Source organism: Dendrobates tinctorius, unplaced genomic scaffold (assembly GCF_039654945.1).
Source record: "Dendrobates tinctorius isolate UK_male_01 unplaced genomic scaffold, ASM3965494v1 ptg000012l, whole genome shotgun sequence".
NCBI lineage: Eukaryota > Metazoa > Chordata > Amphibia > Anura > Dendrobatidae > Dendrobates > Dendrobates tinctorius.
In genome coordinates, this window is record NW_027361680.1 from 20,260,659 (window position 1) to 20,288,513 (window position 27,855).

Genomic DNA, 27,855 nt, shown 5'->3' on the forward strand with positions numbered 1-27,855 from the left:
CACACAGGAAACCATGGGACGTCCCAAAGCAGTCTAAGGGTGGGAAAAGGTAAAATATCCTAAAGTTAGAGCTCGGGCCCGAGACTTGCAGGACCTTTCTACCAAGGTTTGTTCGCATCCAGTGAAGCATGAGTGTGAACCCTGTAGAAATTGGTAAATATATGAATTGAAGCCCATGTAGCAGCTTTGAAGAGCTGCGAGGCTTTTGCCTGGTGTCAAACTGCCCAGGAAGCCCCCACAGAACGAGAGGAGTGTGCCATGATCCTCAATGGGCGTGCTCTACCCTTTAGTCGGTAAGATTCCAGAACGGAAGAACGTATCCATCGAGCAATGGTAGACCTGGGAGCAGGGAGACCTTTTCGTGGACCTTCTGGGATGACAAACAGAGAATATGAAAAGTAAAAAGGAGGTGTCATCAACTGCGCTGCTAAAGATTTAATAGCAGGATAAAATCAACTGATTTTATTAAAAGGTTTACAAGTCAATGTGTTTCTCGGTCATACCCGACCCCTTCATCAAGACAAAAACCTTAGCAGCGCAGTTGATGACACCTACTTTTTACTTTTCATTTACCTGTGGCACATTGTGACCGGTGTCTTGCAGCAACTGAAACGTGCTCATTTCTTGCTGCTATTTGCAACTACATCAGTCATTGTACCGGTATCATCAGATAAGACCCTATTGCGCTCCTTATTGTCTCCTAGTACTTTTCTTCTAAACAGAGTATCTGAGAGCCTGAAAGGCTCAGTCCTGGACAGGTAAACCAGGAGTGCTCTTTCCAGATCCAGATTGTTTAGTGACCGCTCTTGGGAGTGAGGGAGACGGACAAAAGGAGGGAAGTACTATGTCTTCGTTGAGATGAAAAGAAGAAATCACCTTGGGAACAAAGGATGGAACCTTGTCTTGATGAAAAACGAGGTAAGGAGAGCGACAAGAGCGCTGCAAACTCTGAAACTCATCTAATTGAAGTAATCACAACCAGGAAAGTGACCTTCCAAGAAAGAAAAGTGGAGATCTCACGCAGTGGTTCAAACGGAGACTCCTGTAGAAAGAGAACTAAATTGATGCCAGGGGTCCACTGAAGGCCGGTAAGGGGGAATGTAGTGAGCAACTCCTTGAATGAATGTTTTGAGCTGTCGACGAACTGCCTGATTTCTTTGGAAAAGAATGGAAAGGGCAGAAACTTGTCCCTTATTGGAACGTAAGGGACAGTCCGGACTCCAGACCCAACTGCAGAAATAGATAAGTTACTCACCGATAACGGTGTTTCTCGGAACCCATGACAGCACCACGGTGAGAGGTGGTCCACCCATCAAGGACATGAACCTACAGATAAAAAGGCGGCACCTCACCTCCGCCCCCAGTTGGTTACAGAGCATCAGAGGGTCTCCAGGTCAGTTAACAACAAAAGTATATACAGTCATATGTAAAAGTTTCGGCACCCCTATTAATGTTAACCTTTTTTCTTTATAACAATTTTGGTTTTTGCAACAGCTATTTCAGTTTCACATATCTAATAACTGATGGACTCAGTTATATTTCTGGATTCAAATGAGGTTTATTGTACTAACAGAAAATGTGCAATCTGCATTTAAACAAAATTTGACCGGTGCAAAAGTATGGGCACCCTTATCATTTTCTTGATTTGAACACTCCTAACTACTTTTTACTGACTTCCTGAAGCACTAAATTGGTTTTGTAACCTCATTGAGCTTTGAACTTCATAGCCAGGTGTATCAAATCATGAGAAAAGGTATTTAAAGTGGCCACTTGCAAGTAGTTCTCCTATTTGATTCTCCTATGAAGAGTGGCATCATGGGCTCCTCAAAACAACTCTCAAATGATCTGAAAACAAAGATTATTCAACATAGCTTTTCAGGGGAAGGATACAAAAAGTTGTCTCAGAGATTTAACCTGTCAGTTTCCACTGTGAGGAACATAGTAAGGAAATGGAAGAACACAGGTACAGTTCTTGTTAAGCCCAGAAGTGGCAGGCCAAGAAAAATATCAGAAAGGCAGAGAAGAAGAATGGTGAGAACAGTCAAGGACAATCCACAGACCACCTCCAAAGACCTGCAGCATCATCTTGCTGCAGATGGTGTCACTGTGCATCGGTCAACAATACAGCGCATGCATAACGCCTTTTTGTATGACCAAACAACTCAATCTTTGTTTCATCAGTCCACAGGACCTTCTTCCAAAATGTAACTGGCTTGTCCAAATGTGCTTTTGCATACCTCAGGCGACTCTGTTTGTGGCGTGCTTGCAGAAACGGCTTCTTTCGCATCACTCTCCCATACAGCTTCTCCTTGTGCAAAGTGCGCTGTATTGTTGACCGATTCACAGTGACACCATCTGCAGCAAGATGATGCTGCAGGTCTTTGGAGGTGGTCTGTGGATTGTCCTTGACTGTTCTCACCATTCTTCTTCTCTGCCTTTCTGATATTTTTCTTGGCCTGCCACTTCTGGGCTTAACAAGAACTGTACCTGTGTTCTTCCATTTCCTTACTATGTTCCTCACAGTGGAAACTGACAGGATAAATCTCTGAGACAACTTTTTGTATCCTTCCCCTGAAAAGCTATGTTGAATAATCTTTGTTTTCAGATCATTTGAGAGTTGTTTTGAGGAGCCCATAATGCCACTCTTCATAGGAGAATCAAATAGGAGAACTACTTGCAAGTGGTCACTTTAAATACCTTTTCTCATGATTTGATACACCTGGCTATGAAGTTCAAAGCTCAATGAGGTTACAAAACCAATTTAGTGCTTCAGGAAGTCAGTAAAAAGTAGTTAGGAGTGTTCAAATCAAGAAAATGATAAGGGTGCCCATACTTTTGCACAGGTCAAATTTTGTTTAAATGCAGATTGCACTTTTTCTGTTAGTACAATAAACCTCATTTGAATCCAGAAATATAACTGAGTCCATCAGTTATTAGATATATGAAAATGAAATACCTGTTGCAAAAACCAAAATTGTTATAAAGAAAAAAGGTTAACATTAATAGGGGTGCCCAAACTTTTACATATGACTGTACATAACATTATAATATTGCATATTATGGAGAAGCACCCTAACAAAACACTTGCACACATTAACTCGTGCTCACCGCACACGTGAAAAAGGGGGGGGGAATAAGCGGGTGCGGTCATGGGTTCCGAGAAACACCGTTATCGGTGAGTAACTAAGCTATTCTCTCTCACCCATGACAGCACCACGGAGAGAATTTCAGAGATTGGTAGCTTAGGGCGGGACCACCGCCTGAAGGACCCTTCTCCCAAAGGTTAGGTCAGACGCAGAGGCTAGATCTAGTAGATAGTGCCTGAAAAAGGTGGAAGGTGTTGACCAGGTGGCCGCCTTACAGATCTGTTCTATCGATACCTCTGATCTTTCTGCCCATGAGGTCGCCATCGCAATTGTAGAGTGAGCTTTTAAACCCTCCGGGATGGTATTCCCACTGTATGAGTACGCCAGGGCAATCGCATCCCTTATCCACCTTGCTAGGGTACTCTTGGATGCCTTGAGTCCCTTCCGAGGTCCCTGGAAACACACAAAGAGACCCTTCCTTTCTACATCCCTTGGTGGCCTCTAAGTACTGAACTAGGCACCTCTTCACATCTAGGGTGTGAAATTTTTCCTCTCCCCTATTCCTAGGGTTTGGGCAGAAGGAAGGAAGGACTACTTCTTGTAACCTATGGAAGTGTGTTGACACCTTAGGTAGGTATGCTGGGTCAGGTTTTAATATGACTCTATTGTCCAGGATTTTAGTGAACGGGGGTATCGCTGACAAGGCTTGAATATCGCTCACTCTGCGAGCGGATGTTAGGGCCACTAACAGTATAGTCTTTAATGATAAGGTTTTCAGGGGTGCTGACTGGATGGGCTCCAATGGGGGCCCTGTTAGAGCAGACAACACTAGGTTTAGATCCCATGATGGTATCTTCTGGGTGGTTATTGGTCTAGATCTGGCTGTGGCCCTCATAAACCGTGCTACCCAAGGGTTGCCCGCCATATCCTGGTTGTAAAGGGCGCCTAGAGCCGCTACCTGTACATTCAACGTATTAGTCGCCAGGTGCGTGAATATGGGGTAGTCCCAAAAAAAGGTTGTTATATCGAAATGCCTATAACATAAAAATATATGAACAACTGGAAATTACTAACAACTATATACCTGAGGAATACCTAGAGTTTCAAAATTCTAACTAAAGTAATTTTACAGAAAATAGAAAACAAGTAACCTGGCAGGCCTGCGAGGCCCCAGGTATGCGTCCACCAGCCTTAGCTGGGGTCACCAGGAGGTCAGATCCATTACGGAATCCCATCCTGGCGGACCCCAGCGCTAGTGGGAATGCATCCTTACTTTGCAATAAACTTTGAAAAGTGTTTTTATTTGAGTTATTCCATGATAATTGTAAACAGGCCTAAAAGGCCCGAGGTGCGTTAATGTGTAGATTTCTATGGGTATGCGTTCTAGGGTTAAATGGAGGTTCACTGCCCGAGGGTGTAACACGGGACCTTGGGACAGAAGGTCGGGGAGATCTGGTGGAACCTAGGGGTCGGTTATTGACAGTATTCTCAGCCAGGAAAACCAAGTTCTTTTTGGCCAAAACACGGCTATCAATATCATTCGTGACTTGTCTTCCCTGACTTTCCTTATTACTGCCGGGATGAGAATGGGCGGCGGGAAGGCATACATTAGGCCCTGTGTCCATGGAAGCATAAACGCATCCAGGGTCCTGGGATTCCTCCTGGGGTCTAGGGAACACAATGCTTCCACCTTTTTATTTTTGTGGTCGGCAAACAGATCTTTGTCTGGGGTTCCCCACATTTTTACAATCTTCCGAAAAATGGACTGTTTTAGAACCCACTCCCCTTGATGTAGCTGGGTGCGACTTAGAAAGTCTGCTGTCTGGTTTTCTACTCCCCGTATGTGTAGTGCAGATAGGGATAGTAGGTTTTTCTCAGCCAGCGTGAATATTTCTGAGGATGTGTTCATTAGTGTTCGGGATCTGGTTCCCCCCTGACGATTTATGTAGACCACCGTCACTCGATTGTCCGAAAATATTCGGACATGATGTCCCCTTAATACCGGTAGAAAGTGTGTTAGGGCATAGCCTACTGCCAACAGTTCCTTTTGGTTTGAGGAGGCTTCTAGTTCCTGACCTCCCCATTCCCCCTGAGCCACCCTGTTGCTCATGTGTGTTCCCCATCCTTTGGGACTGGCATCCATGGTGATTATGTGTGTGACTTTTATCACCCAGGGAATCCCTTTGGATAGGTTGTCTCTGTTTCCCCACCAAGCTAGGGAACGAATAGTTTTGGAGTCTAGTGTAACATAACCTTCCAAGTGACCTCTTAATGCTGACTGGTTGGCTAAAATATCCCATTGGAGATCTCCAGTATGTAGCTGCGCCCACTGGACCGCCGGCAGGCAAGCGGAGAGGGACCATAATAGAGACATTGCTTTTCTTAGCGTCATGGAAGGGTTCTGCATCACTCTTGCTACCATCTGAGCAATCCTCTCCTTTTTGTGGTCTGGCAGGTAACACTCCTGGGTGTTTGCGTCCAGTTTCAGGCCTAGGAACTCCTGGACTTTTCTGGGCTCCAGCCTTGATTTTTTCAGGTTTAGGAGCCATCCAAGGTTTTTTTTCTAGAGTGCCCATCACTCTGTCCCTCTGCATCTTTGGGCCGAGTTGCTCGCTATTAAAAAGTCGTCCAGATACGGGACTATTAGAACATCTTGTTCTCTTAGGTGAGCCATTATCTCTGCCACTAGTTTCGTAAAGATTCGCGGGGCTACCGAGATCCCGAATGGCAGAGCCCTGTACTGAAACTCCCTTACTTTGCCTCCTATGGAGACCGCAAGTCTGAGGTATTTTCGGGAGTCTTTGTGGATGGGGACGTGATAGTAGGCATTGCTGAGGTCTAATACTACCATGAAGCAATGTGGAAAGAGAATTTTGATGGTCGACTTGATCGACTCCATTTTGAATTTTTCGTTTTTGACATAATCGTTCAGTCTCTTAAGATTTATAATTGTCCGGAAGGTACCGTCCGGTTTGGTTATTAGGAAGAGAGGCGAGTAGAATCCTCTGCCTTTCTCCCGTGGGGGAACCTCCTGGACGGCTCTCTTGTTCAACAGGCTTAGGACCTCTTTTTTGAGGGCTTCTTGTTCTTTTACTGATGATCTTAGTGACGTCACTACATATTTTTGAGGTGGGAGAGAGAAAGTCTATCCCTAACCCTGATCCTATCAAATTTAATAGCCAAGGGTTGTTCGATATTTTCCTCCAGGCTGGGAGAAAAAAAGCTTAGCCTCCCTCCCACCCTAGGCAAACAGTCACTTGGAAGGTTTTTTGTCTCGAGACGAGTTACCGAAGAACAACCCCCTGTCCCTCCTTCTGTCGTCCCATCTCTGTTCTCTCGGGGGTCTCCTCTGAAAAAATTTTTTGTTTCGAAAGGACCTTTTAAAGCCTGTAGGGCCTGTCGGGCCTAAATTTGGGAATCCTTTCTTTTTATCCTCCGCCTTTTGGAGGATGTCATCCAATGTCTCTCCGAATAGGAATTTCCCTTCACAAGGGATGGCACATAGTTTCATCTTAGTCTGTAAGTCCCCGGGCCAACATTTAAGCCACAGCGTTCTTCGGGCTGCGTTTGACAGGGCTGCCGTTTTGGATGACAATCTTACCGAATCAGCCGAAGAGTCGGCTAAGAAGGCCGCCGCTCCCCTTATCACGGGAATGGATTCCAGGATCTTCTCCCTGGGTGTACCTTCCCTTAGCTGCTTCTCTAGTTGGTACACCCATGCCATGAGGGCTCTGGAGGTGCAAGTTGCAGCTATCGCTGGCCTAAGATTCCCTCCTGCTGATTCCCAGGTGCCCTTGAGGAAAGCATCGGCTTTCTTGACTAATGGGTCCTTTAGAGTACCCATATCCTCAAAGGGGAGTGCAAATTTTTTCGAGGCTTTGGCGACCGCCACGTCTAACTTCGGGGCTCTGTCCCAGGACGTGGACGCTTCCTCGTCAAATGGGCATTTTCTTTTAAGGGAGGGAACCGTGGAGTTCTTCCTATCTGGTCTCTCCCATTCTTTTTTTTTATCAGGCCCTGTACATTCTCGTTTAGCGGAAATACTCTGCGTCTCTTTTGGCCTAGTCCCCCGAACATTATGTCCTGGACTGATTTATCTGGCCGAGGGTCTGCTACCCCCATGGTAGACCTTACTGCTTTTACTAACATGTCTACCTCATCCAGGGAAAAGCAATGACGACCCTCTGTTTCCTCATCTGAGGATGACGAGTCGGTGTCTGAAGTATGTGATGTAACTTCCCCTGACGTCGAGCCCTCTGACTGGGAAGCTTGTCCCTTTTCCTTCCCCTCTTTTTGTGTTTTAGGGATGAAAGGGCACTTTGAAACTCCGACCGGATTACCGCTCTTAGATCCGAGGCGTAATCCGGGGTTTCATCACAAAGAACTTCCTGTATGCAGGAGTCGCAGAGTTTTTAATCCCAAGCTGCTGGTAATGGTCTGCTACAGGTGGGGCATTCCCTGTTCTTTGTATTTTCTTTCTTCTTTCCCTAATAAGGGAAAGAAGTCTATTATAATGGGGGACATTCACATAGAGCACTTACCCCGTTATGCGCGGTTGCAGGTACCGGTTCGGGAGGTGGATTCAGATCCCTCACAGGCTGATCCACAGAAGGTGACTTGCTCCTCGCAGTCGACTTGCTCCGCTGCGTGGAGTGGCTACTGGACTGGCCCTCTCGCCCGTCCTTTTCTTTTTGCCTGCAATGGTGCCTGTGCTGCTGCTGCTCCTTATGCTGCTGCATTGGCTGCTCCTCATGCTGGTCGCTGTCCTCCATGCTTACAGGACGCTTCCAGCAAGGAGCAGCTTCCACGTTCTTCTTTTAAATCTCCCGGGCAATGACGTCACCTCCTTCTCCCAGCCTGCCCCGCTGTGCCCCAGGGAGCGCGCAAAGCGCATGTGCCGACCGCGGGACCAGGAAGTCGTCATTCCATTTCCGGGGCAGCGCCATATTGGTACACCTCTGTACCGCGCGCTGCCCCAGCGTGTACTGGCGTCCCCCAGCCCCAATCTCCTTCCCGGAGCGGCGGCTTGGTCCTCCCCGCCCGCTCACCCTGTAAGCCCCTCTGCAACAGCGGTGGCGGCTTCAGGCACCGACCCCGCTGCGGCAGGGGCCTCCCCGCTGCCTGGACAACGAACGGGACGGCCCTGTCCACTCTTCACAGGTAAGACTGCCGCCTGCTGCAGGATCCACGGGTCACCCGTCAAGGACAGGAACCCAACTGGGGCAGAGAGGTGCCGCCTTTTTATCTGTAGGTTCCTGTCCTTGATGGGCGGTCCCCCTCTCTCCGTGGTGCTGTCATGGGTGAGAGAGAAAGAATGGATGGGAGGTGAAAAACCACTGGAGCGATCCGATGAGTCCGCACCAGCGAAAAAAGGCTTTCCCGACCCGTTGGTAGCTGCGAGATGAAGGCTTCCTTGCTTTAATCATGGTCTGGACGACTTGATCAGAGAAACCGGACGACTTCAGAACTGCGGCTTCAACAGCCATGACGTTAAATTGAGGGACTGAGAACTCTGGTGGGAGGGGCCCCTGCGACAAAAGATCCGGGAGCTTTCACAGCGTGTCAGCGAGGTTGACTAGCTCCACGTACCAGGGTCTTCGGGGCCAATCTGGAGCGATGAGTATGATGGGTACTCCCTCTGCTTTTATCTTTTTGATTACCCTGGGAATCAGTGGTAGAGGTGGAAACAGGTATGGAAGGGAGAACTGTGTCCGGGTATTGCTAGTGCATCGGATCCGATCGCTATCGGGTCGCAGAATCTGGACACAAACTGACGTACCATGTGGTTGAGTCTGGTTGCCATAAGGTCGTCGTCCGGAGTCCCCCACCTGAGGCAGATCCCGTAAAAGACTGACGGATTCAGAGACCATTCGCCTGCGGTGAGACCCTCTCGGCTGAAAAAGTCTGTTGCTCTGTTGTCCATTCCTGGGATGTGCACCATGGAAGTTGCTGGGACATTCTTCTCGGCCCAAGACATGATCCAAGCGACCTCTGACATCACTGCCCAACTTCGCGTTCCCCCTTAATGACTGACATACGCCAAAGCCGTGGCATTGTCGGACTGGACTTGAATCGAACATCCGTGAAGAAGTTCTTGCCAATGAAGCAGAGCAAGAAATATTGCTCCGAGTTCCAGAATGCTGATCGGAAGAGACAATTCCTTAGCGGACCATCAACTCTGGACCGTCAAATCTTGGAATACTGCTCCCCAGCCGAAGCGACTGGCATCCGTTGTTACCAACTTCCAAAGAATGCGTAAGAAGGACCTCCCGAAATGAACTGAAAAGAGCCCTCCCACCATTCCAGGGACTTATTTATCCGTGAGGGAAGTGAGACAAGCCGATCCAGGGAACGGATCAACTTGTCCCACCTCGCCAGAAGGAAAAGTTGGAGAGGACGAATCTGAAACTGAGCAAACGGGACTGCTTTGCCTAGTACGCTTATGCAGAAGCGGAGGGAACGGGAGAGCAACCTCAGACACCAAACCCCTCGCATGAGTGCTAGAGACTTTTCCTTGAGTAGGAAAATCTTTGCTTGGGCGGTGTCGAAAAGCATTACCAGAAACACAAGCTATTGGACCGGGATCAGAAAGACATTGCGGTGTTGGCAATCCAGCCCAGACAAGAATGTGTGGTGATAATGTGTGCAAACTAAAGCGCTGAGGAATAGGTTAGCGCTATATAAAAATAAAGATTATTATCAGCAGGCTCTCCTGGCATGCCGAGGGGCTTGCGGCCTTGATAAGAACATCACCGTTATTTTCGTAAAAACTCTGAGGGTGGTGGGCTAGGCCGAACAGCAGCACTGTGAATTGGAAGTGAAGCCCCTGAATAGCGAACCAAGGAATCTCTGGTGCAGGGGAAAAATGGGAATGTGCAGGTAGACATCTTGAATATCCACCGAGCAGAGAAATTCCTCTGGCTCCATGAAGGCTATTACAGATCGAAGGGACTCCATCTTGAAGTGACGCAGTCACACATATTTGTTTAGGAATTTGAGGTACAAGACAGGACAAACTGAACCATCCTTCTTTGGGACCATGAATAGGTTTGAATAAAAACCTGAGATGCGCGCTCGTGTGGGAACGGAGACGATGACTATGGCCTTGAGAGAATCGACAGCCTTGAAAAATCCTGGAATGAGTCAAGCATTCTGCGGTGGGTGGAACTCTAAAAAACAAAAAAAAAAAAAAAAAAAAAAAAAAATCGAGGGAGAAAATTCTATCTTGTAACCGTAGGAGACAACGTCTTGGATCCAGGCGTCGTCGATTACCGATAGCCATTAGTCTCCGAATTGAAGGAGACGACCGCCCACCCCGAGAAACTTCCCAGGTGGGGGCAACCTGTCATGCCGAGAAGAATCTGTTGGAACCTGACCTGGGTGGCCAGTGGTGGGTAGATCTTGAATGCCAGGCTGGGGTTGCTTTAAAGGAGGGCCTTTTTCTTTGATGGACTGGGGATTTGTCCTACCAGGGGTTACTCAGATAGGAACCTCCAAAATGAACGAAATGGAACTGTGCGACGTGGCGGACGCTTGGCTCTTTATTGAGGTAGAGACGTACCCTTTTCCCCGTGGCATTGGAGATCATCTTGTCCAGCTCCTCACCGAAGAGATGAGAACCGTGGAAGGGAAGGCTATGAGGAACTTCTTTTAAGCGGAGTCCGCATTCCAAGCTTTCAGCCATATAGAACCCTATGGATTGGTGATGCTGTTTCCGGCTGTTAGAGCATCGAGGGACGCGGACAAGAGGTATTTTCCCGCATGGCCGATTTGGTCCGCAAAATCTGCCAGCTCGTCCGTAGGGGCACCAACAACGATACCCTGGTGGAGATGTTTCGCCCAGGTGGAAGCAGCCTTGGCTACCCAGGTGGCCGCGAAAGACGGGCAGAGGGATGAACCCGCAGCCTGAAAGGCAGACTTGGCAAGAGATTCAATGTGTCTGACGGTTGGGAGGCCAGGGGTTAAGATCCGATGCATCCAAGGGGTGTAACTGTGACCAGCAGGCAGGAGCAGGATTAAAAAGACGGTCCAAAACGGAGACAAAAGTGCGAGATACTTTGGTTAGGTCAGCTATGGACTGAGATAGTGATATCACCCACTCAGGAGGGGGAGCACTCTCGCTGTGAGCAGTGGGGGGCTTATGGGACGATATATTAGATGGTTTGCAATATAGATGAGACATGAGAACATGAGAGAAAAAGAGAGAGAAAAAGAGAAAGCACAGGAGAGGAGAGAGACAGAAAAAGAGACAAAAAGATTCTGTTGGCCGGCAGAAATGGGCAGGGATAAGTGGAGAGATGGCGCACGCGATTGGGCAGCCTGTTGGGGGTGTGGTCTAGCCCTTTGGTAGGCCTAAGCCAGAGCCAGGGACTAAATTTGAGCTGGGGAGCAGCAGGGGGGAGAAGAATGGCACAGTAGGCGTCCTCTGGGCCATTGACCTCTTCGGTGGCTGTCAGGTAAAGTTTCAGTCTTCCTACCCTGCATGACTGGCTCAGGAGGGCGGGAAGTGCAGAGTATAGTGGCAAAGACCAGTCCGCATCTTCTCTCTTGCGGATGCCCCAAACACTCTTGATGTGTTAGAAGGCATGGGGTACTGCCTGCTATACATTTTGAGGTAACAGTAGTGACACAATCCCACACTGTGCTCCCGATCTCTAGGGGGGAGAGCGGAGTGATGACCACTCCGTCCGCTCAGAATCACAAGCTCAATCTGCAAAATAGAAATCATTAATAAAATAAAACAAAATCTAAAAGGCAGAAACAGGGCTGAGGGCAGCCCTGTGTCCACCTCCTACAGACACTAAGCTACAACGGATTAGCTTTCTACCAGTTGGTGGGTATATACTACTGGGGAGGAGCTAACCCTTTCTTTTTATTGCATAGTGTCAACCTTCTAGTGGCAGCCGCATACACCCATTGTTTACTGTGTCCCCCAATGAAACGAGAGAGAAATGTTTTTAGCCCCAATTTTTTTATTTTCACAAGTTTAACAGGGGAAAATGGACCCCAAAAATTGTTGTGCAATTTCTCTGGAGTACACCATTACCCCGTATGTGGTTGAAAACTACTTTTGATGCACAATGCAAAGCTCAAAAAGGAAGAAGTGCCATATTGGAGTTTAGATTTTACTGCACATATTTGAGGGTGCTATGTCACATTGGTACAATGCAAAGCTCAGAAGGCAAGGCGCGCCAGATTTTACTGTTATGATTTGTAGGTGCCATGACCCAGTGGGAGAGCCCATTAGTGCTAGAACAGCAGAAACCCCCCCCCTAAGCGACCCCGTCTTAAAAACTGCACCCCTTCATTAATTAATCTACACGTGCAGTGATCAAATCAACACTAGAGGGGTGTTACAGAATTTTATACCACTGGGTAGTGGAGATAAAATAACATTTTTACCACCAAAATTATATCTTGGCCCCAGATTTTACATTTTCACAATGGGAAATGGCTAAAAATGGCACCAAAATTTGTCCCACAATTTCTGAGGAATGCGGAAATAACCCATTTGCAGCTGTACAGTCCTGCTTAGCCATGTGGCGAGACTCAAGTGGGACGGAGCACTATTTTCCTCCTGGAGAGCAGATTTAGCTAGAATAGTTTGCGGATTCCATATAATGAGTACCTAAGGTGTTAGAAGAGCAGAATTCAACCTCAAGTGACATCATTTTGGAAATTATTCACCTTTGGGAATTTATCTACAGGTGTAGTGACTATTTTGACTTCATGGATGTTTTCCAGAAACAAGCAGCAGTGGATGTTGCTGAGAGAAAATTGCAACCTGCCATTGTAGTGCCCCGCACATTGTAGTCACCAGTCCATTGTAGTGCCCAGCGCAAGCTTCTGGAGACACGCACCTTCAAATTAGACGGGCTGTTATCACTACAGAAATGCCAAACATGTGGATGCTTAATATGGTTTAGGCACACTGGGGGTCAGAAGGGAGGGGGGCATTTGGATTTGGGAGGGCAAGGAGCTATAGCGCTTTTGCAGTGCCTTTTTACTACCAGTAACGTGGAAGCCCCTTATATTTCCGTTAACAGATGACAGACCTGAGAAGGAACTTGACTTTTGTGGATTGAAATTACGCTTTTGCTGGGAACGTTTTACATAATATTTGGGATCACATTTATCCGTCGCTCTACACTAAGCACTTACATCGGGGTTTCCATCGGGGTTTCCATCCAAATCTGAGTTATGTGATTCAGATGAAACTGCTGAAGCAGGCACCCACTGTAATGAGGTAGCAGAGTTACTCTAACCTCTGTTCAGCGGTGTTCTTTTCAGAAGTGCACAAAACTCTGGTGGACTGCGCTTTTATGCACGTCTAAAGACAGACACCACCAGATTATATATACACCTACAAAATTGTCACCGTGGCCAATCGGGACATACCCCCAAGCCAAATAATTTCACCAAAAGCAGAAAGCGCTGGGAACTTCTAATAAAAGGTCCCAGTAGAAATTTAATAATACCATTCAATAAATTATCAAAACAAAAAAACACAACCACAAAAAGGGGGTATTATAGGAATAACAATAAATTTTATTATAGCAAAAAAAAAAAACACAAAAAATAGACAAGGTATCAAGGAGCCCCGACGTGCGTTTCACCGCACTCGGCTTCGGGACGTGCTTTTCACCGCATTCGGCTTCATCAGGAGGCGTGACGAAGCCAAGTGCGGTGAAAATCACTGCTGTTCTATCTTACTTTTAAGCGGGTCATGTATTGCATAGGTACTTATCTGTTCTGACCACTTATGGATATACCTTATATTAATTATTGATTATTGCCGCCAATTATTCATATGCAGCTTTGCTAGGGGACGTGTGTTTCTCTACACACTGCTTTTTTCTTCATACTCAGTGTTTATTCATTTAGCTAGCATTTGCACTTATTTATCTCCTTGATAACTTGTCTATTTTTTTGTATTTTTGCTATAATAAAATTTATTGTTATTCTTATAATACCCCCTTTTTGTGGTTGTATTTTTTTGTTTTGATAATATATTGAATGGTATTATTAAATTTCTACTGGGACCTTTTATTAGAAGTTCCCAGCGCTTTCTGCTTTTGGTGGAACCACCAGATTATAGGAGTCCAGAGGGTATCCACAGTGCCTATGCCTCATTATAGGGAATCTTCCATTGGAAGTACCATCTGAATCACGCATTTTAGAGATTTACATAGAAACCCTGTCGTAAGCGCTCAGCGTAGCGTGCAGGATAACTGAACTGAGCATTACTGCGATCTTTGGGAGGTAGAAAAAAAAATCAACAGCAGCTAAATAATTGGTTTTATTTTTTACGCCGTTCTTCGTGCAGTACAAGTGATTAGACTACTTTGTTCTTCGGGTCGGTGTGATTACAGCGATACCAGATTTATATTGTTTTGCAGCGCCATATTTTGATATCTATAATTATTCCATTTTTTGTCTGACAGTCATGTCAGGGCTTGTTTTTTGCGGGACGAGCTGTTTTATTGGCACCATTTTTGGGCACATTAACATTTTCTGATCACTTTCTATTCAGATTTTTGGGAGGCAGAATTAACAAAAAACAGCAATTCAGGATTTTTTTTTATTCTTTAATTCCATTCCGCGTGTGGTAAAATTGATAAGGCAGCTTTATTCTTTGGGTCAGTATGATTACAGCGATACCACTTTTTTTATGTTTTGACATTTTTCACATGTACCAGGGACACTTACACAAGTGGACCAATTCAAGTGAATAGGTCTGAGTGTTACCACGGACCGTGTGTCCCTGGGAAAAATATGATGACGTGTCCATTTTTTTAACAGCAGCAAGGGCCGCAAAAAGTCCTGCACACTGATGACATCCCTGTCTCATCAGTACCACACGTACAGGCACCGGGGAAGCTGTGGTACAGTTAGCGCCATTCCCTGGTGCTTAAGACTGCTCTCACCACTCTCCCCTGCTCTGTCGGTTATCAGTGGAGAATGATGAGAGACATATATTCAACTGATAACAGCGAGAGCAGGTGGCTGTTGGGACCACTACTCCCATCAGCCTATACTTGCTGCCGATAATAACAGCGAGAGCAGATGGCGGATGATGAGTATTCATCATCCACAGTCTACACTATAAATAAAACGACATGGGTTCCCTTGTATTTTTAAGAACAAGCCAGGCAAAATAGCTGCAGGCTGCAACCCTCAGCTGTCAGCTTCAGAAAGGCTGGTTAGCAAGAATAGAGGGGTCCCCACGCTGTTTTTTTATTATATAAATAATTTGAAAAACAGTGTGGGTTTCCCCCCATTTTCAACAACCAACTTTGCTAAAGCAGACAGCTGGGGGCTGGTATTCTCAGGCTGGTTTGGGGCCAAGGAAATTGACAACCCCCCCGCCTACAGCTTAAAACTAGCAGCCTGCCACCACCCAGAAAAGGCACATCTATTAGATACGCCAATTCTGGCGCTTTGCCCAACTCTTCCCACATGCCTTGTAGGGGTGGCAAGTGAGGTTCATATTTATGGGCTTGAGGTCATTTTTGTATTGCCTGTTGACATCAAGCCCACGGATAGGTAAAGGAGAATAGTCTATAAGATGCCTATCCATTACTAATCCTATAGTTACATTGTAAATAAATTACACAGCAAGTATAAAGCCCTTTAATTGAAATAAAAAAAAATATATTTTTCCATTTTCATTTAAAAATAAACAGTTATACTCACCTAACACCCATTCCATTAAAGCCTTCCTCTTCTGTAATAAAACAAAAAAACAAAAAAAAACAACCATATCCCTTCACCTGTCTCACACCGTAATCCATGTCTGGGGATAAATAGTTTTCATAAATTGCATAAAACCTTTGCACAGTACTGAATGCTTCAGGAAAAGAAGAGTTATTTCAAAATATGCATTTACCTACGTAATAACGTTTTTATTAGTGCACTGTGCACATGTAGTGCGCACATCTGCTGTATGAGTACACAAAATAGTACTTGGAAAAATAAATTACCATCTCCCAAAGCATTGATCGCCTCCACTTTCTTTTCATTTGCCTGGTCCATCATTTCTTCTGTAACCTAAAAAACAAAAATACCTAAAATATATAATGGAAGTAGGCAGTTAGCATAACCGCAAGAAATACAATCAGTAATTAAAGGAGTTGTCCTACAAAGGACAACCACTTATTAATGACTAATAGCTAGCTCTGGTTTCTGCTTTTTAACCATTTAAATGTTGCTGTACATCACTGACAGCTGTTAAATGTACTGGTTGCCATTCTGCTCGGACACTGGTTCCCATCCCATGCCCCACCATTATTACACTGCAGGGGGCAGATGGGTTAACTAGGCAGCTAGTGCCTCTCGAATCCATGATCTTGGTTCTCTTGTGAAGGTTAGCATCTGGCTGTGCGCCATAGGAGAATGGCAATTATGCCAATACTGCATCTTCTCCCCTTGAGAAATCACATCCGCGAAACGCACATCGTTGCGTTTGTGGTGTCACAGACGGGCGACTTACAGCAGCATGGGTATGATACACTTAGCATTTCATTGTTATTAGCAAAACATTTTTTTAAAAAACTGACAGTAATGGCTTCCTACATTATAACAGTGCGCATTATAAAAAGTGGAAAACAAATATTCCCTTCAGTCAATTTCATAGAATTAGAAAAAATACAAATACAGATGACTACACTGAACAGTCCAAAATTTTAATATAAAATTTTTTATCATAAATAATATCTGAAAAAATTAATTCTGAGTGCCTATGAAACAATTTTGAAAAAACCGCAGGACGAATGTTTATTTAAACGAAAGGATGAAATATATCAAAACAATAATGGAATAGAGAAAAATAATAGATGGCAATACAATTTTATAACAGCAAACAATCGGAACAATAATGATATTAGGAGGATACTAAAATATTGGACTCTATTGAAAAAAGATGTATATCTGAAAAAAATTCAGTGGGCTGCACAATTCACTGCTGTAGGTGTAGCCTAGTGCTATCCCCTGAGTTCCACTTTCTGACCTGTGCTTGGTGCTCCAGCTCCACTGTCCTTCTGCTCTGTCTCCGCCTCCCCACTCACATGCAGTCCCACTGTCCCAGTGATCTCTGGTAATCTGACACCTTCGCTTTTATGACAGCTTTTATGGCTGTCTGAGGACAGTGACATAAACAGCACAGTCTAGTGTATCATGGGGGGGGGCAGTTTCACCAGTGTGGGCATATCTGTAATCCTCTCCTGTGTGATACTGTCTGCTGAGCTGTGTCTCTAATCCTTTCTTGTGTGATACTGACTGCTGAGCTGTGTATCTAATCCTATCCCTTAAAAAAAAGGGGGAGACAGAAGCGCACAATAGGGCCTTATCCAATGATATAAACGTTTCACAGATATGGATCCACTCACCTGGTTCAGTTGTGTGGAACACAACAACCATAAGCACAAATGGGTAGGATCCGATGAACTGCAGCAATCAGCCGGTCACTAGAATTGCATATATAGGAAGGAGAGTAACTTTGCTCCTGAGGAAGTGTACAGTGTGTACATGAAACGCGTAGAGTTTATGGATTAAAAAGAAAGTTATAATCACTGCTTGGTCCTTGGATTAACTCCTTGTGAACTTTGGACTGGAACAGCGCGATCCTGAAAGCCGGACTTCTCTCCTTCCTATATATGTAATCCTATCCCTTGTGATACTGTCTGCTGAGCCGTGTATCTAAGCCTATCCTGTGTGTTACTGAGCTGTGTATCTAATCCTTTCCTGTGTGATACTGACTGCTGATCTGTGTATCTAATCCTATCCTGTGTGATACTGGCTGCTGAGCCGTGTATCTAATCCTATCCTGTGTGATACTGACTGCTGAGCTGTGTATCTAATCCTATCGTGTGTTACTGTCTGCAGAGCTGTGTATCTAATCCTATCCTGTGTGATACTGTCTGCTGAGCTGTGTATCTAATCCTATCCTGTCTGATACTGTCTGCTGAGCCGTGTATCTAAGCCTATCCTGTGTGTTACTGTCTGCTGAGCTGTGTATCAAATACTATCCTGTGTGATACTGACTGATGAGCTGTGTATCTAATCATATCCTGTATGATGCTTTCTGCTGAGCTGTGTATCTAATCCAATCCTGTGTGTTACTGTATGCTGAGCGTCTAATCCTATCCTGTGTGATACAGTCTGCTGAGTCATGTATCTAATCCTATCCTGTGTGATACTGACTGCTGAGCTGTGTCTATAATCCTTTCCTGTGTGATACTGACTGCTGAGCTGTGTATCTAATCCTATCCTGTGTGATACTGTCTGCTGAGCCGTGTATCTAAGCCTATCCTGTGTGTTACTGTCTGCTGAGCTGTGTATCTAATCCTTTCCTGCGTGATACTGACTGCTGAGCCGTGTATCTAATACTATCCTGTGTGATACTGACTGCTGAGCTGTGTCTCTAATCCTTTCCTGTGTGATACTGACTGCTGAGCTGTGTATCTAATCCTATCCTGTGTGATATTGTCTGCTGAGCCGTGTATCCAAGCCTATCCTGTGTGTTACTGTCTGCTGAGCTGTGTATCTAATCCTTTCCTGCGTGATTCTGACTGCTGATCTGTGTATCTAATCCTATCCTGTGTGATACTGGTTGCTGAGCCGTGTATCTAATCCTATCCTGTGTGATACTGACTGCTGAGCCGTGGATCTAACCCTCTCCTGTGTGTAACTGACTGCTGAGCTGTGTATCTAATGCTCTGCTGTGTGTTACTGACTGCTTGAGCCATGTGACTAAACCTATCCCGTGTGATACTGCTCTCCTGAAATACTCTGTGCTGCTGTCACCCTGCTGGTTTTATGTGTGATCTACATGGTGGTATTGTGTATGATCTATATGGCGGTATTATGTGTGTACTATATGGCGATATTATGTGTGTACTATATGGCGATATTATGTGTGATCTATATGGCGGTATTATGTGAGAACACTATGGCAGTATTATCTGCAGAAAGGGGACCCATTCTAGGGTGGTTCAGGCTGAGCACCTGCACACGGGTCTGGGGTAATAGAGGGGGCAACATGACTTACAGTTAGGTGCAGACAGGGGAGGGCTGGTGAGGCAGCTGAAGAGAGGGGGTCTCATTTTTATCATTACTGTATGGCTCCATTTCCCCCTAGCCTGCTAGCAGGGCTGTGGAGTCGGAGTCGGCGCTCATTTTGGTGGAGTCAGACTCAGTATAAAATGAACCAACTCCGACTGCTAAAATATATAATTGTGTACAGTAGTTCAATGCAGAATGTGCTGAATATTTTTTCATAGGAATTTGGGAAAGTTATGAAATCTCGATATATAAAACTGAATGTATGTATGCGTAACATAGTAACGTAGTTATTAAGGTTGAAGGGAGACTTTAAGTCCATCTAGTTCAACCCATATCCTGTCCTAACCTGCCCTAACATGTTGATCCAGAGGAAGGCAAAAAAAAACCCATGTGGCAAACAGTCAGCTTCACATTGGGGAAAAAAATCCTTCCCGCCTCCACATACAGCAATCAGACTAGCACCCTGGATCAACGTAATATTAAGGAAACTAGTGTATATACCCTGTAATATTATACTTTTCAAGAAAGGCATCCAGGCCCTTCTTAAATTTTAGAAGGGAATCACTCATTACAACATCACATGGCAGAGAATTCCATAGTCTCACTGCTCTTACAGTAAAGAATCCGCGTCTGTGAGTATGCTTAAACCTTCTTTCCTCCAGACGTAGAGGATGCCCCCTTGTCCCAATCACAGGTCTAAGAGTAAAAAGATCATTAGAAAGGTCTTTGTACTGTGCCCGCATATATTTATACATTGTAATAAGATCACCCCTAAGTCTTCGATTCTCCAAACTAAATAACCCCAAGTGTAATAACCTGTCTTGGTATTGCAGACCCCCTAGTTCCCTAATAACCTTGGTCGCTCTTCTCTGCACCAGCTCCAGTTCAGCTATGTCTTTCTTATATACCGGAGACCAGAACTGTACACAGTATTCTAAGTGTGGTCGCACTAGTGACTTATATAGAGGTAAAATTATGTTCTCCTCGTGAGCATCTATGCCTCTTTTAATGCATCCCATTATTTTATTTGCCTTTGCAGCAGCTGCCTGACATTGGCCACTAAATGTGAGTTTGTCGTCCACCCACACACCCAGGTCTTTTTCAGTGACAGTTTTGCCCAGAGTTTTACAATTAAGCACATAATTATACATCTTATTCGTTCTACCCAAGTGCATGACCTTACATTTATCCCCATTAAAGCTCATTTGCCATTTATCAGCCCAAGCTTCTAGTTTACATAAATCCTCCTGTAATATAAAATTGTCCTCTTCAATATTGATTACCCTGCAGAGTTTAGTGTCATCTGCAAATATTTAAATTCTACTCTCTATGCCCCCTACAAGGTCATTAATAAATATGTTAAAAAGAAGCGGGCCCAAAACTGACCCCTGTGGTACCTCACTGCTAACCGTGACCCAGTCCGAGTGTGCTCCATTAATAACCACCTTTTGTTTCCTATCCCTGAGCCAGCTCTTAACCCACCTACACATATTTTCCCCTATCCCCATTGTTCTCATTTTATGTATCAACCTTTTGTGTGGCACCGTATGAAAAGCTTTTGAAAAGTTCATGTACACCACGTCCACTGCATTCCCTTGGTCCAGTCTGGAACTTACCTCTTCATAAAAGCTTATCAGATTAGTCTGACAGGAACGGTCCCTCGTAAACCCATGTTGATATTGGGTCATGAGGTTATTCTTCTCCAGATACTCCAGTATAGTATATCTTAGAAAACCCTCCAGGATTTTACCCACAGTTGAGGTTAAACTTACTGGCCTATAATTTCAGAGTTCAGTTTTTGTCCCCTTTTTAAATATTGGCACCACATTTGCTATACGCCAGTCCTGTGGTACAGACCCTGTTATTATGGAATCTTTGAAGATTAAAAATAATGGTCTATGACTGTGCTTAATTCCTGCAGTATTCGGGAGTGTATCCCATCCAGGCCCGGGGATTTGTCAATTTTAGTGATTTTTAGACGCCGCCGTACTTCCTGCTGGGTTAAGCAGGTGACATTTAATGGAGAATTTTTATCCCTGATCATGTTATCCGTCATGGGATTTTCTTGTGTAAATACAGTAGAAAAAAAGTCATTTAGCATATTGGCTTTTTCCTCATCCTCATCCACCATTTCACCCAGATTATTTTTAAGGGGACCAACACTATCATTTTTTAGTTTCTTACTATTTATGTAGTTAAATAATATTTTGGGATTATTTTTACTTTCTCTGGCAATGAGTCTCTCTGTCTCAATCTTTGCTGTCTTGATTTGCTTTTTACAGAATTTATTTAATCTTCTGTATTTAGTTAATGCCTCATGACTACCTACTTGCTTTAATTCTCTAATTTTTATCACTTATTGCATCCCTTACAGCTCTATTTAGCCATAGTGGTTTACTCCTATTTCTCACATGTTTATTCCCATACGGTATATATTGTGCACAGGTCCTATTCAGGATGCTAATAAACGTCTCCCATTTTCTTTGTGTATTTTTATGTCTCAGGATATCGTCCCAGTTAATTGCACCAAGATCATCTCTCATCCGTTGGAATTTTGCTTTCCTGAAGTTTAGTGTCCTCGTAACCCCTCTACTACACATCTTATTAAAGGATACATGAAAACTTATTAATTTGTGATCACTATTACCCAAGTGACCACCAACCCTTACATTTGATATGCGGTCTGGCCTGTTGGTTAATATTAGGTCTAGCAGTGCCCCCCCTCTTGTTGGGTCCTGAACCAGTTGTGAAAGGTAATTGTCTCTCATAGTTGTCAAAAACCTATTACCGATGCTGGAACTGCAGGTTTCAGTTCCCCAATGTATTTCAGGGTAGTTGAAGTCCCCCATAATAATGACTTCTCCTTGAGTCGCTGCTTCATCTATTTGCTTTATGAGGATATTCTCTGTTGCTTCCATTATTTTTGGAGACTTATAACAAATCACTATCAGTAATTTATTATTCCCCCCCCCTCCCCTTATCTCTACCGACAGGGACTCTACATTTTCATTAGATTCATATATATTATCACGCAGGATGGGTTTTAAGGATGATTTTACATATAAATACACGCCTCCCCCTCGCTTATTTGTACGGTCATTTCTGAACAGACTATAGCCCTGTAAATTAATCGCCCAGTCATGGCTCTAGTCCAGCCATGTCTCAGATATCCCCACCATGTCATAATTATGTTCCAACAACATTAACTCCAATTCCTCCATTTTGTTGGCGAGGCTTCTGGCATTAGTATACATGCACTTTATGTATCTCTCTGTACCTCTATTCTTTCTTAAATTATTAACTGTTCTAACCCCACCCCCCCATGCCACCCCCACCTTCATTATTTGCGCCCAGGTCTATCTGTACTGTCTTCCCCTCCTATAAAAGGAATCCCCCCGTCCCTAGTTTAAACACTCCTCCAACCTTCTAGCCACTTTCTCCCCCAGCACAGCTGCACCCTCCCCATTGAGGGGAGCCCGTCTCTAGCGTAGAACCTGTAGCCAACTGAGAAGTCGGCCCAGTTCGGCAGGAACCCAAACCCCTCCTTCCTACACCAATTCCTGAGCCACTTATTAACCTCCCTAATCTCCCGTTGCCTCTCTGGCGTGGCACAGGAAGTATTTCCGAAATTACCACCTTGGAGGTCCTTGCTTTAAGCTTACAGCCTAATTCCCTGAAATCATCTTTAAAGGACCTTCCACCTACCTCTAACTTTGTCATTTGTGCCAATGTGCACCATGACCGCTGGATCCTCACCAGCCCCTCCCAGTAATCTGTCAACCCGATCAGCGATGTGTCGGACTCGAGCGCCAGGTAGGCAGCACACCGTTCGACGATCCCTGTCTTTGTGACAGATTTCCCTATCTGTTCCCCTAATAATTAAGTCCCCCACTACCAGAAACGGTCTGGCCTGCCCTGCTCTCCTATTTCCCCCCTTACTGGAGCAGACACTTCTCCGGCTTTCAGAGGACATGCCTTGCTGCAGCAATGCTACTCCAGTACTGACAACCCCCTCATCTGCCAAATTAGCAAACTTATTGGGGTGTGCCAGATCAGGACTAGGCTCCTTGGTGCTCTTCCCTCTACCCCGCCTTCTAACTGACACCCAGCTAGCTGCTTCATTGTCCTGCAGCTCCAACCTAGCATCCCCCCTCATCTAGCCCATTGAGCGTCTGCTCAGTGAGCAGAAGACTCCTTTCCATATTGTCTATGGATCTCAGTGTTGCCAGCTGCACATTTAGATCCAGTATCTGGGCTTCCAAATGCACAACGTGCCCACATCTTGCACAGCAGTATGCACCCTCGACCGGCTGTTCAAGGATTTCATACATGCGGCAAGACGTGCACTGGATGGCATTGGCAATAGTGGAGCACATCCTAATGGGGATTGCACCAGACAATAAGATAAGCAAAAATAAATAAAAAGTATTAATAAAATATAACAGCAATTCAGTAATACCTCCCTTGGAAACTCCCTGAATCCAAAGTCACTGAATCTCAAGTCACACACTTATCACAGTTCACACTCAGTTCGTTCACACTCGCTCAGGCAGAAGATTGGTTGTATCACCAACCAATCACGAAGCATCTTTCATTTCACCAGAGCTGTTCAAAAGAAGCTGAGCTGTGATTGGTTGCTATAAGCAACAGTTTTCCTTGCAACCAATCACTAAGCATCTCTCATTTCACCAGAGCTGGTTAAAAGAAGGTGAGCTGTGATTGGTTGCTATGATCAAGTTTTCCCACTTGGCAACACCTCAGCAGACACTGACATGGTGGGAGAAATCTTGCATCCCCGGGAACATAAGCTCTCAGCCATTGTCTGCCCCCCTGAAATGAGCAGAGAGCACATGACAAATAAATCCCCCTCCCGTTCCCATATACCCATCACACATCCTCCACCCCATAGGCACATCTTCCCTCTTAAAGGGATCATTGGTATGTAAGTAAGGGCAAACCCACTCAGCACTCTGGTTCTGATCCCAGGCTCTCTTAAAGGGATCCCCAGTATGGAAATCAGAGCAGATCCACTCAGCGCTCTGGTTCTGACCCCAGGCCTCACTTAAAGGGATCATCGGTATGGAAGTTAGCGCAATTCCACTAAGCGCTCTGGTTCTGACCCCAGGCCTCTCTTAAAGGGATCCCCGTAATGGAAGTCAGGACCGTTCCAGTCAGCTCTGTGGTTCTGACCCCAGGGTCTCTTAAAGGGATCATTGGTATGGAAGTTAGGGCAAATCCACACTACGCTTTGGCACAAACCCCAGGCCTTTCTTAAAAGGATCTCCGGTATGGAAGTCAGGGCAATTGCCTTTAAATGCTCTGGTACTGACCCCAGGCTCTCTTAAAGGGATCTCCTGTATGGAAGTTAGGGAAAATCCCTCAGCGCTCTGATTTTGACCCCAAGCCTCTCTTAAAGGGATTATTGGTATGCAAGTCAGGGCAAATCCACTCAGCGCTCTGGTTCTGATCCCAGGCTCTCTTAAAAGGATCCCCAGTATGGAAATCAGAGCAAATCCACTCAGCGCTCTGGTTCTGACGCCAGGCCTCTCTTAAAGGGATCCCCGGTATGGAAGTTAGGACCGTTCCAGTCAGCGCTCTGGTTCTGTCCCCAGGCTGACGGGATGATGTGGGATATTATGGGTAGTAGTCCGGTGGCTCTGGCTGATGGGATGATGTGGGATATTAGGGATAATAGTCTGGCGGCTGTGACGGGATGATGTGGGATATTAGTGGTAGCTGTCCGGTGGCTCTGGCAGATGGGATGATGTGGGATATTGGGGGTAGTAGTCCAGTGGCTTTGACAGGATGATGTGGGATAATAGAGGTAGTAGTCCGGTGGCTCTGGCTGACGGGATGATGTGGGATATTATAGTGAATGTGGCTATGCGGAGTGGGCGGGGCTTTGCACATATATATATATATATATATATATAAAATTTGTTATAACTAACCGTAGTTAGTTACTATGCCCGGGAAGCCCCGGGCTCTTCAGCTAGTGTCCTATAAATGGCTGTTCTCTTCCTGATCTAAGGCTACACTCACACACAGCGTTTTTGCTGCGTTTTTTGAGGATACGTTTTTCACCTGCCATAGCAGATCAGCTTTTTAAAAAACCGCATCACCTGAAAGGTTTTTTTGAGCTCATAGATAATGTTTTCAATAGCAAAAGCAGATTAGAAATCTGCTCTATCCATTTATCCATATCTGTCTATCCATATCTTATCTGTACCAAAAAGAATGAAAGCCGGGTAGCACACAGACTAACACTCCTTTTTTTTAGCACCAGTCAGGTACACCTCATAGCTGCCCAAAAGGATGCCCAGGACAGGCATTGCTCGTCTTCATTAACACATCAACATCAACTGATAGTTGGAATAAACAGACTGCATTCATCACCACATCTTCTTAAGGTGCAGGCTTTATTTTCAAGTGTAGGGGTGTGCAGTATGAGGTTCTGCAGCAGCTGAGGTGTGCAGTATGAGGTTCTGCGGAACAGTATGAGGTTCTGTCCCCCCCATGTTTGATCCTGGCTATGCCCATGGTGTGAATGTAGCCTGAGAATCTAGGCTTTGTCTTAACTGAGATAAGTCAGTGCTGCATTGCAGCACCAGTGAAGCTCCTCCTCTACAGACAAGGGTACAAAGTAAATAAGTTCTATCTAAATATCTTGATTATTGTATCACAAAAATGATTAAATGTCTGATGTTCACATTGTAGTACAATAAATTTTTCACTTAAATATAAGTAATATACGTGGGAGTCGGTGTAAGGGAAATTGAGGAGTCGGAGTCGCAGGTTTGGCTTACCGACTACACAGCCCTGCCTGCTACCCAGCGTTACCCCGGACTGCGCCTGTCGCCTCGCTTTCACACATCGCCAGGACAGGATCTGAGAAGGGGAATGGGGTCTTTGCATGCAAAGTCTGGATCAGAACAGGCCATCAATCAGCAGAAGTGTTACCTGAATTTCTGTGGAGCAGTGTATAAAACACAGCACTCTATGTACAATCCCTGGCACCGAACAGGGTGCGCCACCATAGACCAGCACACTGCTCTCCTGAAATACTCTGTGCTGCTGTCACAATACTCAGGTGGTGTTCCAGCAACTTCGACCAAAGGATGGTTAAAATCAAAAGACTTTATTCCAAAAAAAATGATTAAAAACAGAATAGAAGCATAAAAAACATATGGTTCACCATTGTGACAGACGCTTACGCGTTTCGGACTCATAGCTTAACATCTTACAAATAAACATATACCTATATACACTTGCTGGCTGAAGTAAAGTGGGAGGGAAAAAAAAAAATGGGCGGAGGTCCACAATAGCAGGAAGGGAGGATTTTCTCCACCATACCATAAAGCATTGAATCTGAACATGGAGGAAATCACCACCATCTTAATCATATATATATATATATATATATATATATATATATATATATATACACACATGATCAGATTTTAAATTCATGCCTGCAGGATATTGTGTTTTTAACTTAAAAATCCACATTGCTTCTTTACGCTGCAATTCCTTTTTTTCTATCACCTCCCCTCTTGGGGTTTGGGACAGTTTCTATCATATTAACCCTACAAGTACTGACATCTCCTCCGTGTACAGAAATAAAATGCTGAGAGGCTCCCGAGGGACTCCTTGTAGTTTTATTACATGAATCATAAAGATGTTCAGAAATCCTTTTACGAAGAGAACGTGTGGTGTTACCCACATATTGAATACAGCATGTTTCACATGTTATTAAATAAATAACATATGTGGAACTACAGTTAGCAAACATATTTATAACATTCATTTTTTGTAACTGTGGATTTAAATGTAGACGTATTATACATGTATTTACATAAACCAGATGATCTTATTCCACAACGATAGCTACCAGAGACAGATAACCAACTTGAATTATTGTCTGATGAAAAACGCAAAGTGTGATCACTGGGGGACAAAATATTCGCAATTGTAGTTCCTTTTTTAGGAATAAAATTGCAGCCTTTATCCAATATAGTTCTCAAAGTTGGATCCACCCGTAAAATAGGTAGATTTGATTTAATAATTTCCGTTATTTGATTAAATTGATCACTATATTTAGTAATAAAAACTGGTTTCTCCTGAAAATTACTAAATTTTGATTTTATTTCCAAATAATCATCTCTTGTTTTTCTTTCTGCTACAATTTTACCCCTATTAATTTGATGCTTGCGATAACCTCTAGTCTTTAATCGTTCGTTAATTACTTCACATTCCTGTCTGTAAAATGAATCAGTTGCGCAGCACTTCTTGGCACGCACAAATTCACCTACTGGGAGATTATTAATGACGTGTTTGGGATGGTTGCTGCTAGCATGCAACAAGGAATTACCTGATTGCGGTTTTCTATAAAAACATACTTCAACCCTAAAATCTGCTTCATTTCCAATCAACATCATGTCAAGAAAAGCAATTCATTCCTTATTCATATGTTATGTAAATTTTAAATTATGATTATTAATATTAATGAATTTTATGAATTCTTTTATATTATCTGGATCACCCTTCCATATTATCAGATCATCAAAAAATCTTCCAAAAAATTCTATATGATCCATAAAAATATTTTCCTGACCATAAATTTTTTCTTCCTCCCACCAAGTAACAAATATATTTGCAAGCGATGGGGAAAATTTTGCCCCCATCGCACATCCTTGTAATTGAAGGA

General features: G+C 44.5%; 1 protein-coding gene across 7 annotated transcripts in view; it reads right to left on the reverse strand.

Annotated features, from left to right (window-relative positions):
• The window catches only part of ST13 (ST13 Hsp70 interacting protein), a 652,995-nt gene that overhangs the window by 387,833 nt on the left and 237,307 nt on the right, over positions 1-27,855 (reverse strand). For all 7 annotated transcript variants that reach the window (XR_012226447.1, XR_012226446.1, XM_073558050.1 and 4 more), the window contains exon 5: positions 16,070-16,136. Coding sequence is in view for 5 of the 7 variants with exons in the window: in XM_073558050.1 (XP_073414151.1) it covers positions 16,070-16,136 (67 nt within the window). In the remaining 2 variants the exon portion in view is untranslated. The remainder of the gene's footprint in view (positions 1-16,069; positions 16,137-27,855) is intronic.